The sequence below is a fragment of the Nerophis ophidion genome, linkage group LG06, assembly GCF_033978795.1.
Source record: "Nerophis ophidion isolate RoL-2023_Sa linkage group LG06, RoL_Noph_v1.0, whole genome shotgun sequence".
Taxonomy (NCBI): domain Eukaryota; kingdom Metazoa; phylum Chordata; class Actinopteri; order Syngnathiformes; family Syngnathidae; genus Nerophis; species Nerophis ophidion.
Window position 1 is genome coordinate 15,970,641 of NC_084616.1, and position 15,871 is coordinate 15,986,511.

The 15,871-nt window shown below is 41.7% G+C and overlaps 1 protein-coding gene across 1 annotated transcript in view; it reads left to right on the top strand.

Moving 5' to 3' along the window:
* The first annotated feature begins 1,349 nt into the window (after window positions 1-1,349).
* The window catches only part of srpk3 (SRSF protein kinase 3), a 28,182-nt gene continuing 13,660 nt past the window's right edge, over window positions 1,350-15,871 (top strand). The window contains 7 exon segments of the mRNA XM_061902775.1: window positions 1,350-1,643; window positions 6,689-6,785; window positions 9,811-11,033; window positions 13,584-13,692; window positions 13,781-13,868; window positions 13,948-13,972; window positions 13,975-14,034. Coding sequence (XP_061758759.1) covers window positions 1,634-1,643; window positions 6,689-6,785; window positions 9,811-11,033; window positions 13,584-13,692; window positions 13,781-13,868; window positions 13,948-13,972; window positions 13,975-14,034 — 1,612 coding nt within the window. The 5' untranslated portion in view covers window positions 1,350-1,633.

Genomic DNA, 15,871 nt, shown 5'->3' on the forward strand with positions numbered 1-15,871 from the left:
CTGTTCCTTTCCACTGATCGCTCGCGGTCCGCTCTTCATCTATTCCTGCAGGCTCTCCGACCCCTTCCTCGATCCCTCCTCCTTCTCCCCTTTTATACAGCAGGAGTAGATGAATTAATTGTGCGCCGGTGTGTGTGTGTTCTTCTCTTTGTAAGCTTCATTTTTTTTCTCCTCCAGACATAACGTTGATTCCTAGGCCCAAAGATTTCCACTTTTGTCTCATCACTCCATAGAACAGTTTCCCAAAACCTTTGGGGTTTGTCCAAATGATTTTTGGCATACTGGAGTCTACTTTTCTTGTGCCTGGTAGTCAGAAGTGGGGTGCGCCTGGGAGTTCTGGCATGGAGGCCTTCATCTCGTAGTGCGCGCCTTATTGTCTGGGACGAAACCTGCGTTCCCCCCTCTGCAATGTCCTGTTGTAGTTCCTCAGCTGTTACCCGGGGGTTTTTTTAACCACTGTACGCTTCAAATACCGGACAGCAGTTGCACACAGCATCCTCTTTCTACCACGCCCAGGTAGTGTTTCCACTGTGCCTTTAGCTTTAAACTTGCGAATTATGCTCCCAACTATGTCTCTTGGAATGTGTAATTTCTTTGCTATTTTCTTATATCCATATCCTTTCTTATGAAGAGAAATTACCTCCTCTCTTGACTTCTTTGACCACTCCCTGGACTTCACCATGTTGCAAATACACCTTTGACCGTCTTCAAGAAGCTGAGCGTCACAGTCTTTTTCAATCAGTTTCATTGTTGCTGGTTATGGTTCTAATCACATCTACAGGTGTTTTCAAGACCTGATTGAAAAGACCTTATTCAAATTCTGTTCTTAAGAGTTATGATCTTCAAAGGGTTGAATAATTTTGTCAATGAGATATTAAGAGAAATGACACTGTTTGGTATGTTACAAAATATAATGTTGTAATTCAAGTTGCATTTGTCTATTAAATGCATTTTTATTTGATATGACTATAAACAAAATACGGAATAAATGTCCAACTTGCTAAAACACCAAAATGGTGTGGGGGTTCAATAATTTTGATCACAACTGTATTGTGCTGAAACTTGCCCAGGGACATGTCACCAAATATCAACATTGCTGTAATTGCTCACATTTTCAGTACACAAAATAAATTGATAATAAAACCAAACTTCATGAATGTTTTTGTTTTTTTTTGTCACCAACAAGTATGTGCTCCAATCACTCTATTACCAAAAAAAAAAAAAAAGAGTTGTAGAAATGACTAGAAGTCATGACATAATGTTATTTACAAGTGTATGTAAACTTTTGACCACGACTTTATAAATGGGTGTGTTGCGTTCAAGGACTAGATCCGAGTGGTGTCGTCCACTGCACATGCGCACAGCACGGTGTCAAGTGTCAGCAGCTGTCGGAGGTTTTTAGGTGGAAGTCTCTCTCTCTCTCTCTCTCCTCCTCTCCTCGCATCGAGACAGCAGGGAACAACTCGCCAAGAATAACCGGAGAGGTCGCCGGTGCCGACCGTACCGCACCGTACCGGACCACGGACGGAGCCCCCCCTCGCCCCGCCAGCTAACGGAGGCTCTCACGGCTAAGCTCTCATAGCACCGGGACAGTGCCCGCTGACCCGCTTCCGTTGGAGCTCTGGGAGCCAGAATGTTGATAGGTAACGTATTTTCACCGGGTCCGCGTCGTGTACCGCCGTCGGTCCGTCTTCGAGGCGGTAAAAGACCGTATAAGTTTGCCGGTGTTAGCCACCGTCCGAGCTAGCTACAGCTGTGGCATGTTGGGTAATGTAGTTCTTATGTTACCGGGCTCATAACATCACTATATATAAGTTAAAGGCCTACTGAAATGAGATGTTCTTATTTAAACGGGGATAGCAGGTCCATTCTATGTGTCATTCTTGATCATTTCGCGATATTGCCATATTTTTGCTGAAAGGATTTAGTAGAAAACATCGACTTTATCGCAACTTTTGGTCGCTAATGAGAAAGCCTTGCCTGTACTGAAAGTAGCAGACGATGTGCGCGTGACGTCACGGGTTGTGACCTTCCCCCCCATTTACTTCCGGGGTCACGTTTCCTCTATAAGCTAACACAATCCAGTCAACGAATCTATTAGTCAATTGGTAAAAACATTTGCGAGGTAGCGACAACCAAAGTATCTAGCTAGTTAGCAAGCTATGAGAGGTAAAACACAAAACAAAATATGAATACGTTTTTACAATGAAAATGGTTGTATACTTAAGTAACAAATTACAAAGAGCAATATTTGCAAATGAGAAGGAATAGAGAATTTTTTTATCGTGTTAATCGATTTCTTCAGATTCCAGCAGCGAAGTATCCTTCCAGCGACGGGCAGTCAAAGCCGAAGTGTTACATAAAAGGAAACATGACCCCGGAAGTAAATGAGGGGTTAGGTTTTTGTAGGTGGGAAGAAATTTGCCGTGACAGCTCCTCACATCCTCACTTTGTTTACAATCATAGCCACCAGCAGCTAGAGCTATTCGGACCGGGAAAGCGACAATATTCCCATTAATTTGTGCGAGGATGAAAGATTCGTGGATGAGGATAGTGAGAGTGAAGGACTAGAAGATAGAAAGAAAAAAAAAAAAGACCAGGGCAGTGGTAGCGATTCAGATGTTATTAGACACATTTACTAGGATACTTCTGGAAAATCCCTTATATGCTTATTGTGTTTCTAGTGTTTTAGTGAGATTATATGGTACCTGAAAGTCAAAGAGGTGTGGCCTTGGGTGTGGTGACCGCCAGTGTCTCCGGTGGGAGGAGGTAATAGTCTGCAGCAGCTGCAGGAGGATGCAACCTCCGCTCATAACTACGGTAAGAGCCGACTTATTACCACAATTTTCTCACCGAAACCTGCCGGTTGACATGTGGTCGGGATCCATGTTCGCTTGACCGCTCTGTTCCATAGTAAAGCTTCACCTTCGGGAATTTTATACAAGGAAACACCGGCTGTGTTTGTGTGGCTAAAGGCAGCCGCAATACACCGCTTCCCACCTACATCTTTCTTCTTTGACGTCTCCATTATTAATTGAACAAATTGCAAAAGATTCAGCAACACAGATGTCCAATATACTGTGTAATTATGCGATTAAAGCAGACTACTTAGTTCGGGCTGGAAAAAAATGTCCACTACAATCCGAGACGTCGAACGCACGCGTCATCAAACCGCAACGTTTTCAACAGGACACTTGGCGGGAAATTTAAAATTGCAATTTAGTAAACTAAAAAGGCCGTATTGGCATGTGTTGCAATGTTGATATTTCATCATTGATATATAAACTATCAGACTGCGTGGTGGGTAGTAGTGGGTTTCAGTAGGCCTTTAAAGTACCAGTGACTGTCACACACACACACACACACTAGGTGTGGCAAAATTACCCTCTGCATTTGACCCATCACCCTTGACCACCCCCTGGGAGGTGAGGGGAACAGTGAGCAGCAGCGGTGGCCGAGCCCGGGAATCGTTTTTGCCGATTCAACCCCCCAATTCCAGCCCTTGATGCTGAGTGTCAAGCAGGGAGGTAATGGGTCCCATTTTTTTAGTCTTTGGTATAACTCGGCCGGGGTTCGAACTGGGCCAGCAGAAACCATCAAATAATCAATGTTTATTTATATAGCCCTAAATCACGGGTGTCTCAAAGGGCTACAAAAGCCACATTGACAGATCCCACATCATGGCCAAGGAAAAACTTAACCCAATGGGATGACAATGAGAAACCTTGGAGGGGACTGCAGATGTGAGGACCCCCTCATGGGAGACCAGTGCAATGGACGTGGAGTGGATCTAGTTAATAGTGTGAGAGTCCAGTCCATAGTAGATCTAACATAATAGTGTGAGAGTCCAGTCCATAGTGGATCTAACATAATAGTGACAGTCCAGTTCATAGTGGATCTAACATAAAAGTGTGAGAGTCCAGTTCATAGTGGATCTAACATAATAGAGTGAGAGTCCAGTCCATAGTGGATCTAACATAATAGTGTGAGAGTCCAGTCCATAGTGGATCTAACATAATAGTGTGAGAGTCCAGTTCATAGTGGATCTAGCATAATAGTGTGAGAGTCCAGTCCATGGTGGATCTAACATAATAGTGTGAGTCCAGTCCATGGTGGATCTAACATAATAGTGTGAGTCCAGTCCATAGTGGATCTAACATAATAGTGTGGGAGTCCAGTCCATATTGGTTCTAACATAAGAGTGGGAGTCTAGTCCATAGTGGATCTAATATAATAGTGTGAGAGTCCAGTCCATAGTGGATCTAACATAATAGTGTGAGTCCAGTCCATAGTGGATCTAACATAATAGTGTGAGTCCAGTCCATAGTGTATCTAACATAATAGTGACAGTCCAGTTCATAGTGGATCTAACATAATAGTGTGAGTCCAGTCCATAGTGGATCTAACATAATAGTGTTAGAGTCCAGTCTATAGTGGATCTAACATAATAGTGTGAGAGTCCAGTCCTTAGTGGATCTAACATAATAGTTTGAGAGTCCAGTCCATAGTGGATCTAACATAATAGTTTGAGAGTCCAGTCCATAGTGGATCTAACATAATAGTTTGAGAGTCCAGTCCATAGTGGATCTAACATAATAGTGTGAGAGTCCAGTCCATAGTGGATCTAACATAATAGGGAGAGTCCAGTCTATAGTGGATCTAACATAGTAGTGTGGGAGTCCAGTCCATAGTGGATTTAACATACTAGTGTGAGAGTCCAGTCCATAGTGGATTTAACATAATAGTGTGAGAGTCCAGTCTATAGTGGGTCTAACATAATAGTGTGAGAGTCCAGTCCATAGTGGATCTAACATAATAGTGTGATAGTCCAGTCCATAGTGGATCTAACATAATAGTGTGAGAGTCCAGTCCATAGTGGATCTAACATAATAATGTGAGAGTCCAGTCCATAGTGGATCTAACATAATAATGTAGAGTCCAGTCCATAGTGGATCTAACATAATAGTGTGCGGGTCCAGTCCATAGTGGATCTAACATAATAGTGTGAGGGTCCAGTGCATAGTGGGGCCGGCAAAGGATCATCTTCAATGGAGACAAGTCGGCAGTACAGAGCCATCACCAACTTAGACTTAGACAAACGTTAATGATCCACAAGGGAAATTGTTCCACACAGTAGCTCAGTTACAAAGGATGGAAAGTGTAAGGATGGAAAGGACAATGCAGGTATAAAATAGACAAAAAATGTACCGTAGTAGCAATATAAAATATAACGTGTAATATTTACATAATATATGTACAGTATTAGATATATACTGATATGTTTATATCATATATAAAATATAAAACAATTACCATGTACAATATTACAGTATATGTAACAGCTGCAGCATAAAATGGAGAGATCTGTAGACTGATGCACAGATGAGTGGTCCACCCTAGGTAGGGACGTCTCGATTCTGGTTTTTGCACTTCCGATCCGATACTGGCCTATCTGAGCATGTATTAAAGTTTAAAGTTATTTAGCCTACTTAGTTGTCAGATTCATGTTGAAAAGGGTTTTAGTACTCTTGATAACAACTAGCCAGCTGAATTAGTTGAGTTTGAATAATACACAATGGTTGGTATTCAAGGATAAACACAAAATAGAAAAAAATATACATAACAAACAGAAATGGCATCATTAAACAGTAAAAAAGTGAACAATATAAAGTGCAAATAATGCTGTAGACATTGTTTAAAAAAAAAAGCAAAACACACAAACAACCTGAGTGGGATAAAATGTCTATAACTCAACATCAATACTTGCTCTAGAACAAGTTTAAACTTAAAAAAATATATATATATATCCACACACTCCTTTCAATTGTTTGCCCCAGTCAGGGGGGGCAAACAATTGAAGTCCAAGCATAATGGGGAGATTCTTTCTAACAAAGACGAGCACTTCAAGATGCTCAGGTGTCAGCCTGTTCCTGTGTTCATCAATGATGAGTGAGGCTGTGCTAAAAAGCCTCTCACTCTCAAGAGTCATTAAAATGTCTTACAACTTTACCACCACGCTTGACTTTATTGTGGCATGTTTTGCACTCCACCTCTTCATCTTTTTCGTTTTGTAGGGTAAAATAATCCCACACATCTGACATTTTACCATAACTTTTAATTCACACGGCCGTCTCAACGGTTAGAACACAGACCTGTGGATGTGTTGAAGGTGTGCTGGAAAATGCGGAAGGGAGCAGCAGAAGAGTGGAATGTACTATTTAAATCGGTGCATTGGAAAACAAGGACCGGATTTTTTTTTTTTAAACTGAATCTGGATCGGCATTTTCCCATGCCTTGGCGACACGCATTTTTGGGCAAATATTGACAACCCTAACCCCAGGTCCCGACTTTGAACAGCTAGCACTTCATCTCTGGTCACTTATTAACATCTCCACTCAGGAGAGCGCGTCAGAGTAGAAAAGAGACGGCAGATCAACTGTTCTAAAAGGGGGGGTCTATTTAAGGGCGAGAGTGTACAAATTATTTTTAAAATGGGACTTCAATGCTTCTACTGAGGTAGCATCTCTAACTTTTACCGGGAGGGCATTACACAGTACTGGAGCCCAAATAGAAAACGCTCGATAGCCCGCAGACTGTTTTTGGGGCCCTGGGAATCACTAATAAGCATGAATTCTTTGAGCTTATGGAGGAGCGCACATGTTTACACTTGGTGAATCTCTGCTTACAGCTGCAGTGGGGACTGGAAGCGAAAGCCCCGCCACCAGCGCCAAGAAGCACAGGCGGCGAGGCAAAAAGCACCGCAAAGTCCACACTGACAAGACCGGGTAAGGCCGACACGCGTGGACACTAAATTTAGGACGTCAAAAAGCGGGATCCGCTGCTGGTGGCGGACCTTGTATCCCAAAGCCTGATTGTTTTCTCTGCTTTTAAAAGTCTCCTACACACGTCACCACGGCACTCCTGTGTTGACCGGGCTAAGCTCGGCTAATAGTTCTGCTTCACAGCAGTCTCTAGCTTGTCCAGCCGACCACGACTAGTCATTGCCATTAATAGCAGCACACGCTGAATTATGATACCACAACACACGCACACACAGAGTCTATTTCCATGCATCTCCAGCAGGCTTCAACAATGTCACTGAGTCATCGCAGCCCTGCGTGCGTGTGTGTTTCTGTGTGTGTCAGCTCAGTTTTTGTGTCATCCTATCGCCATCAGACATTTTACGTTAAGATGGCGCCATTGGCAAATGTGCATAAATGGCCATAATTACTGCTGCCAGGTCAGTTATGTTTACACTGCAGAAGGAAGACCTGCTCAAGACATCGGGACCACCGCACGGATTAATTGAATCGATTGGTTTTATTGTAGGGCTGGGCGATATGGCCTTTTATTAATATCTCGATTTTTTTTTTTAAGGCCATGTCACGATACACAATATATATCTCGATATTTTTCCTTAGCTTTGAATGAACACTTGATGCATATAATCACAGCAGTATGATGATTCTATGTGTCTACATTAAAACATTCTTCTTCAATCTGCATTAATATATGCTCATTTTAAACTTTCATGCAAAGAGGGAAATCACAATTAAGTCAATTTACCAAAGCTGTATTTATTAAACAGTTATTAAACATTCATTTCATTTCCAAAACAGAAAGTTCAAGATTGTCTGAGGCATTTTAAAACAAGCTATGAGTGCACTTTTGTGCATGATGTCACTAAAATGACTTATCAAAACAACACTAAATTAAAGTGCACTTGTTGTACAGAACGCCACTACAATAGTTTAAAACAAATAAAGTGCACTTTTGTGCATGATGTCACACAAGATATTTCAATAACTGTCAAATAAAAAATGAGCTGCATAATAGGAAATCAAATAGTGTATGTCCTTCGCTATGTGGTAGGTTAGTGCAGACGCTATCTCCTTCTGTTGTTGACTATTTTTTTCATACGGTGTTGTGTTGGAAATTTTGTGGGTGTGGCACTGGCCGGAGATGTTGACATGCAGAGTTTCAAGCTCTCGTCATTCTCTAGCGGGTGACTTTTCAAGTCACTTTTCAAGTCATGCTACAAATTAGCAGTAGGTGCTACTTTTTGTAGCAACGCTTTTGCCGCATACTTCTTCGACATCTTCCCGCTTGAAGCCAAACCACCGCCAGACGATAAACCCTGTGCTGTTTTTCTTGGGAATGAATTATTACTTCATTTGTTACCAAATTTGCACCTTCTTTCTCTCGTATTACCACCCGCACCACTCCGCTAGCATCACAGCTAGCGTTACCCGCGCTGCTACCTCTCTGCTCGGCGAGAGCGTGTGACGTTGCAGGCGCGACAGTATGTGACTTATGTAAGAAGGTGCGCTTGTTTTATGTGTCTGTGAGAAGGAGAGACAAGAAAGAGTGAGAAGAGCCTGTAGTTTAATGCCCCTAGCTAAAAGCAACTGCATGAGAACGTATACTCGAATATCACGATAAAATTATTTTCTATATCGCACAGAGACAAACACGAAATATATCGAGTATAATCGATATATCGCCCAGCCTTACTTTATATCGCTGTATTTTTCAGACCTTTGGACGCACCGGATTATAAGGCACACTGCCAATGAGTGGGTCTAGTCAGGTCTATTTTCATACAAAAGGCGCACCAAATTATAAGGCGCGTTAAAGGAGTCGTATTATTATTTTTTTCTAAACGTGAAAGACTTCCATGTGGTATACATAACATGTAATGGTAATTCTTTGGTCAAAATGTTGCATGGATTAATGTTTTACAGACCATCTTCAAGCTGCTTTCTGACAGTCGCTTTTGTGGGCAGTCATATTTACGTGGCTCACCTTCGGCAGCATCTTCTCCCCGTCATCTTTGTTGTAGCCGTGTAGCGTGCAAGGATGGGAGTGGAAGAAGTTTCAAAAGATGGCGCTAACTGTTTTAATGACATTCAGACTTTACTTCAATCAATAACGGAGAAGCATCTAATCCGTGACTCACTAGTGCAACAACAACGCTGGGAATGTGTCCCGTGAAAAACCGTCCAACCAGAACTTTCTGATAACTATAAAGTTCCTTGGGTGAATAATGTAAACTCACTACACCAGTATGTTTTAGCGTTTTCATGGCGAGTTTACTGACAGATATAAGTAAGAACTTTACGCTACTTTTTATTAGAAATGGCAACAGCAGTGAATGAATATCCTATAACAAGAAGATAGAGAAAAAAAAAGAAGCTTATCGACTACGTCGTCGGTACAGACTACAAAGGCAGACACGCACAAATTTTCAGGACTTATGCAGATCTCAAATACAGATCAGCAGGTACCAGAAGGTAAGGAAAGTTGCTTTTGCATAATATTGCGAAACAAAATGCCAGATAATGTCTTACCTTATACACACACCATAATAATACCTGTATGTTGAATCACAGTACAAGTGCGGCTTCATAGCTTACCGAAGTCATTCTAAATAATTTTGCCAGATTTTTTAGCGCCGTGTGTAATGTTCTATATTTTCAATGGATTATATAAAATGTTGGTGTTGTTTACTTGCGTCATAAAGCCGCATACATATATCTCTTATGTGTGACTGCTATCATATTGCAGTCTACATTTACCTCTTATGTGTTACTGCCATCTACTGGTCACACTTATCATTATACCATGTACCAAATAAAATGGCTTCAAAGTCGGTCAGCACAACCAAAATTATTCTGTACATTAGGCGCACCGGGTTATAGGGCATACTGTCGAGTTTTGAGAAAATGAAAGGATTTAAAGTGCGCCTTTTAGTCCGGAAGATACGGCAGTTGAATGAAGCTAAATGTGTCTCCTCTTCCCCCCTTCTAGCGCGAACGACCTCAGTGACCTTCAGAACCTGAACCCTGATGACAGAAGCGCGCCCCAGACGCAGGACCACCCCCCAGTCCCGCCCTTACCCCCACAAAATGCTTGCAAGACAGCCCCGCCCCCAGGAAGTGCATGTCACGATGCCACCGTCGCAGTGGATGCACGTGTCCCCCGCGGGGACCCCCAGGAATCTTCTCCCCTGATCAACACCCCCACTCCAGATATACAACATAAGCCTCTAGCCACCCTCCAGTGTCCCGAGAATGTCCCCCACAGTGCCATGCTTCCCCCTCTTGTCATCCCCCCGACAGTGCCACACACCAGCCAATCACCTTCAGCCTCGTCTCAGAGCCACGCCCACAGCCCTGCTGTCTTATCCGAGAGCCCCGCCCGTGCCAAATATCTTCCTAGCTCGTCTCGGGGCCCCACCCACACCGAGTCACCTCCGACAAAAACAGAGGGGGACCCTCTCAGCCCATCACTTCCTGTTGCATCTCAGAGCTCCGCCCACAGCCAGTCGCCTCCCGTTGTAACTCAATGCCATGCTCTTAGCCAATCACCTCCCACGACATCAGAGGGCTCCGCCCACAGTCAATCTCTGAACCCCAACGATGGGCAAGCGCCTATTGCCAAATCTCGGACAAAGTCGCCTCTCATCACAGCGGAGGGGTACGCCCCCAGCCAATCACCTCTGGTCTTATCTCAGAGCCCCACCCACACCAAATATGCTCCTACCAAAACAGAAGGGTACGCCCATAGCCGGTCACTCCCGACCACATCGGAAAGCCCCGCCCACAACAAATCACCTCCTGTCCTACTTTTTAACCAATCGCATCCTGTCAAATCTCAGAGCCCCGCCCACAGCCCTACACACTCCGCGCTAAACAATAAAACGTACGATTTCAGCACATTGACTCCTTTAACGTTTGAGAATTCCAATCACAATCTTTCGAAATCAACCACACCAAACATCAGCGCCCACGCCCCCACTCATTTAAGCCCAGCCCACCCCTCCGTGACCTCGTCCCCCCTGTGCTCCTCCTCTGCCTCCTTCCTCACGTCCTTTGACACCGAGGCGCCTCACGTTGTTCCAAATTCCGTGATGTCACTGACGCCTGCCTGCTGCACGGCCACGCCCCCACCGCCCCCCGTGACCCCGCCCCCTGCCCAGCTTCTGGGCTCTGACGATGAGGAGCAGGAGGACCCGTCAGACTACTGCAAAGGTGAGTTGAGTCTGGTCCTGGAAAGGGTTTTACCACTCAAGCAGGGGTGTCTAAAGTGCAGCCCGGGGGCCAACACCTCATTTTTTAACAGCCCGCGGAACATTTTGTAAATATTATTCAAAAAAACAAAACATAAAAAAGTGGGAAAAAAGAGCAAATAGGTTAAATGTCATGTGAAAAAGTTGCAATGTGGAATCTGATAAACTTAAATCAGGGTTTCTGCGGGTCATTAAAAATCATTAAATGGATTTTTGCAAAAAATAAAGCCTTAAATAGCTTTAAAAAGCATTCAATCCAATGTCCAGAGGCATTAAAAACATGTAACGCGGTGAAGTCACACATGCTGATCACAAGTCGCCGATTAAAGGCAGGCGGTGCCAAAACATTTTGGCGTAACTAACAAAAGCTCATTTTGCTGTCGCCACCATAACTGGCATCAGCTGCTACCATTTCCTAAAAAATGTATACAAATACATTCTCCGATTAAACAGTCTTGTGAACCATTTCTAATTCACTCGAGAGTAACAGTTAATGTCAGCTGTTCGACTATTTAAAATGATCATAGTCAAATGCATGTTTTTATACAGAAAGTTGTATGCTTTGGACCATACTTAATAACTGCACAAAGACATGCATCAAATTTGGATTAAGTGGAATTAAAAATGATTTTTTTACATTTGCTGATACCTGCAGAAACCCTGTTAATATTGTATATTTTGTGTGTTTGCCATTAAGTTTTTTTTACAAAGAGTGCATGAGACACGCAAAAACGTAAAAAAAAAAATATATAAAAAAACTAATAATAAACGGATGCATCTGAAGTTGATCCAGAAACCTAAGTGTTGAAAGTATTAAAAAATAATGTATAATTTATTTTTAACAATTTTATGAGTGGGGCAATTTTGGATCCCTAAGAATGTTTGTGTTTTGTCTTTTTCAACTTTAAAGTAATAATACATTAAAATCAATGGTGTTATGAATAATTGCCCTATTTAAAGCTCCAATTACTTTACTTCCAATATTCTACTTTGAAAATACTTGGGGGGAAAATTATGCATATTTTATAGGGCTGTGAATATTCAATTAGATTTTTGGGGAAAACAATTCGATTCAGAATCGATTCTCGATTCAAATCAAAAGATATACTTACATCATGTACCTATATTACATGATTTATATGTTTCTACATTACATATATACTTACATGTATATATTACATATTATAAATGTCACTACATTACATATATACTTACATCATGTATATATTACATGTTATTATAAATGTCACTACATTACATATATACTTATATCATGTATATATTACATGTTATTATGAATGTTACTAGAAGACATATATACTTACGTCATGTATATAATACATATTATAAATGTTGCTACATTACATATATACTTACATGTATACGTTACATGTTATTATGAATGTTACTACATGACATTAATACTTACATCATGTATATATTACATGTTATTATAAATGTTGCTACATTACATATATACTTACATCATGTATGTAAAGGCTGTATATGCAGAATACAGCGACTCCTATGAACTACATTGTAAGGCAACTTTTAAATGCATAAAAAAAAGAAAAACGTGTGTTTTTGTCCTATAGAAGGATCGTAATTGATAGGCAAAAATTATTTAAAAAGTGCAGTTCCCCTTTAACATTTTTGTGATTGAGACCCTTCCGGGTCCCCAAGACCAACCATGAGGGGAGCCCTATAAGTAAAAAAAAAAATCTGTATATTGTATTGGTTTAGATCAGTGGTTCTCAAATGGGGGTGCGCGTACCCCTGGGAGTACTTGAAGGTATGCCAAAGTGTACGTGAGATTTTTTTAAAGATATTCTAAAAAGAGCAACAATTCAAAAATCCTTTATAAATATATTTATTGAATAATACTTCAACAAAATATGAATGTAAGTTCATATACTGTGAAAAGAAATACAACAATACAATATACAGTGTTGACAGCTGGATTTTTTGTGGACATGTTCCATAAATATTGATGTTAAAGATTTAGTTTTTTGTGAAGAAATGTTTAGAATTAAGTTCATGAATCCAAATGGATCTCTTTTACAATCCCCAAAGACGGCACTTTAAGTTGATGATTACTTCTATGTGTAGAAATCTTTATTTATAATTGAATAACTTGTTTATTTTTCAACAAGTTTTTAGTTATTTTTATATCTTTTTTTCCAAATAGTTCAAGAAAGACCACTACAAATGAGCAATACTTTGCACTGTTGTACAATTTAATAAATCGGAAACTGATGACATAGTGCTGTGTTTTACTTCTTTGTCTTTTTTTCAACCAAAAATGCTTTGCTCTGATTAGGGGGTACGTGAATTAAAAAAAGATGTTCACAAGGGTACATCACTGAAAAAAGGTTGAGAACCACTGGTTTAGATCATGAAAAATGTACATAATGGCCCCCTCATGCTTATTTTTTTTCAGTGTGCGGCCCTCAGTGGAAAAAAAAGTGTTATTTGTGTCCTCTTTGCGTGACTGTCAGTTGTTGTCTTCCAGGCGGTTACTACCCGGTCAAGATCGGGGACCTATTCAACGGGCGGTACCACGTGGTCCGCAAGCTCGGCTGGGGACATTTCTCCACCGTCTGGCTGTGCTGGGACCTACAGTATGACCCCACACACTCCGTCCACATGCCCTGGTCTGACTCCGCCCCTGGCCTTCTGACCACCTGTCCCTCCCCATGTGTGTTTTAGGAAGAAGCGTTTTGTGGCTTTGAAGGTAGTGAAGAGCGCACCCCATTACACGGAGACGGCGCTGGATGAGATCAAACTGCTCAGATGTGTGAGCGTCACACCCTACACCGTATTTGTTAAGCAACTAGTCCCACACTTCATTCTACACCCTTTCTTTTTGTGGCCAGGTGAGGGACAGTGATCCTTCTGATCCCACAGAGAGACTATTGTCCAACTGATTGACGACTTCAAGATCTCTGGAGTCAACGGAGTGCGTATCCTTTAGAGATGCGCGGTTTGCAGTCTCATCCGAGGAGTCCGCGGATAAACCGCAGGTCGGGCGGTTGACATGACGAAAAAATTGATTTTAATTAGATTCGGGCGGGTGGGGGTTGAACCATCCGGAAATATTTGATATGCATGGTTCTGTGATCGGTATCCTTTGCCATTCAAAGTGCCATTTAAGACCCGTGTCATAAAGCGAAGAAGACAATAAGAGACGCTACTATTCTCCTGAATGACTGCCGGTAGTCACCCAGATAATAAGTATTAGGGCGTGCTATGAAGCCATTAGCTTTGTCGCCTACTACAAAATCTGCTTGTCAGTCCAGCATCATGTTGTGTGTGGCTTCCGCGGCAACACGCACACGACTGCAAGGCATACTGGGTGACACAGAGTACACTAATGGTTGTGATATAAACAATTTTAACACTCTTAGTAATATGCGCCACGCTGTGAAGCCACACCAATTAAAAACAACAAACACATTTTGGGAGAACATCCTCACAGTAACACAACATAAACGCAAAACAACAAATACCCATAATCCTTTGTATCCGTGACAAATCCTGAATATATTTTAGAGCCCCCCTCCCCCCGTGCGTCGGTAAGATGGGCGGGGTTGGGGGCACGGGGGTGTCAAATATATTCAGGTTGTGTCGCGGATACAAAGGATTATGGGTATTTGTTGTGTTGCGTTTATGTTGTGTTACTGTGAGGATGTTCTCCCGAAATGTGTTTGTCAATCTTGTTGGGTGTGGCTTCATAGCGTGGCGCATATTAGTAAGTGTTAAAGTTGTTTATATCACAACTTTCATTGTACTCTGTATCACCCAGTATGCCTTTCAATCTTGAACGTGTAATTGCGGAAGCTGCACACATGTTGCTGGACCAACAATCGGTTCGTACATGTTGTTGAAGGTGTCTAAGGCAATGGCTTCACAGCACGCCCATATTGTTGTAATCAGGATGAACGCTATTGGATAGTCGCGGGAACGTTAGCGGCTCAAATTGTCATCATTACTCTGTGAAACAGGTTTAAATAGCTGTCTGAGTGGTAAAGGCGGACAACCACTGATGTATTTCAGCGGGCGGGTACGGTCCTGATAAAATGTTGGTTCGGGTGGACGGCGGGTGGATGACTACTCTGGTGATGCGGATGCGGATGTTATAATTGCCTGTTTGCGCATCTCTAGTATCCTTCATGGTGTCTTTGTGTGTATGGTATTCCAATTCGATAATGATATCGGTCTGATATCAGCAGATTAGTTGTACCGCTACGCACTAGTACTTTGAGGTACGAGCTGTCTTTTGCCGTTCTGTTACGCTTTAATTTGCAGTTTCGAGCATTTTCGCTTCCAGTTAAAGCAGTGGTTCTTAACCTTGTTTGAGATACCGAACCCCACCAGTTTCATATGCGCTTTCACCGAACCCTCCTTTAGTGAAAAATAAAATGTTTAAATTTTTTTTTTTCAAATTCAAGACAGTTATGTTTTTTTACTGGCGCACAAGTGATTATTAAATTTTAACAGAAGTGTAGATAGAACATGTTAAAACAGAAAATAAGCAGATATTGACAGTAAATTAACAAGTAGATTAATAATCAATTTTTACAGTTTGTCCCTCATAATGTTGACAAAATAATAGGTAGATAAATTACACAATATGTTACTGCATATGTCAGTAGACTAATTAGCAGCCTTTGTTTACTTACTACTAAAAGACAAGTTGTCTAGTATGTTCAACATTTTGTTTAAAGGGGAGCATTATCACCAAACCTATGCAAGCGTCAATATATACCTTGATGTTGCAGAAAAAAGACCATGTATTTT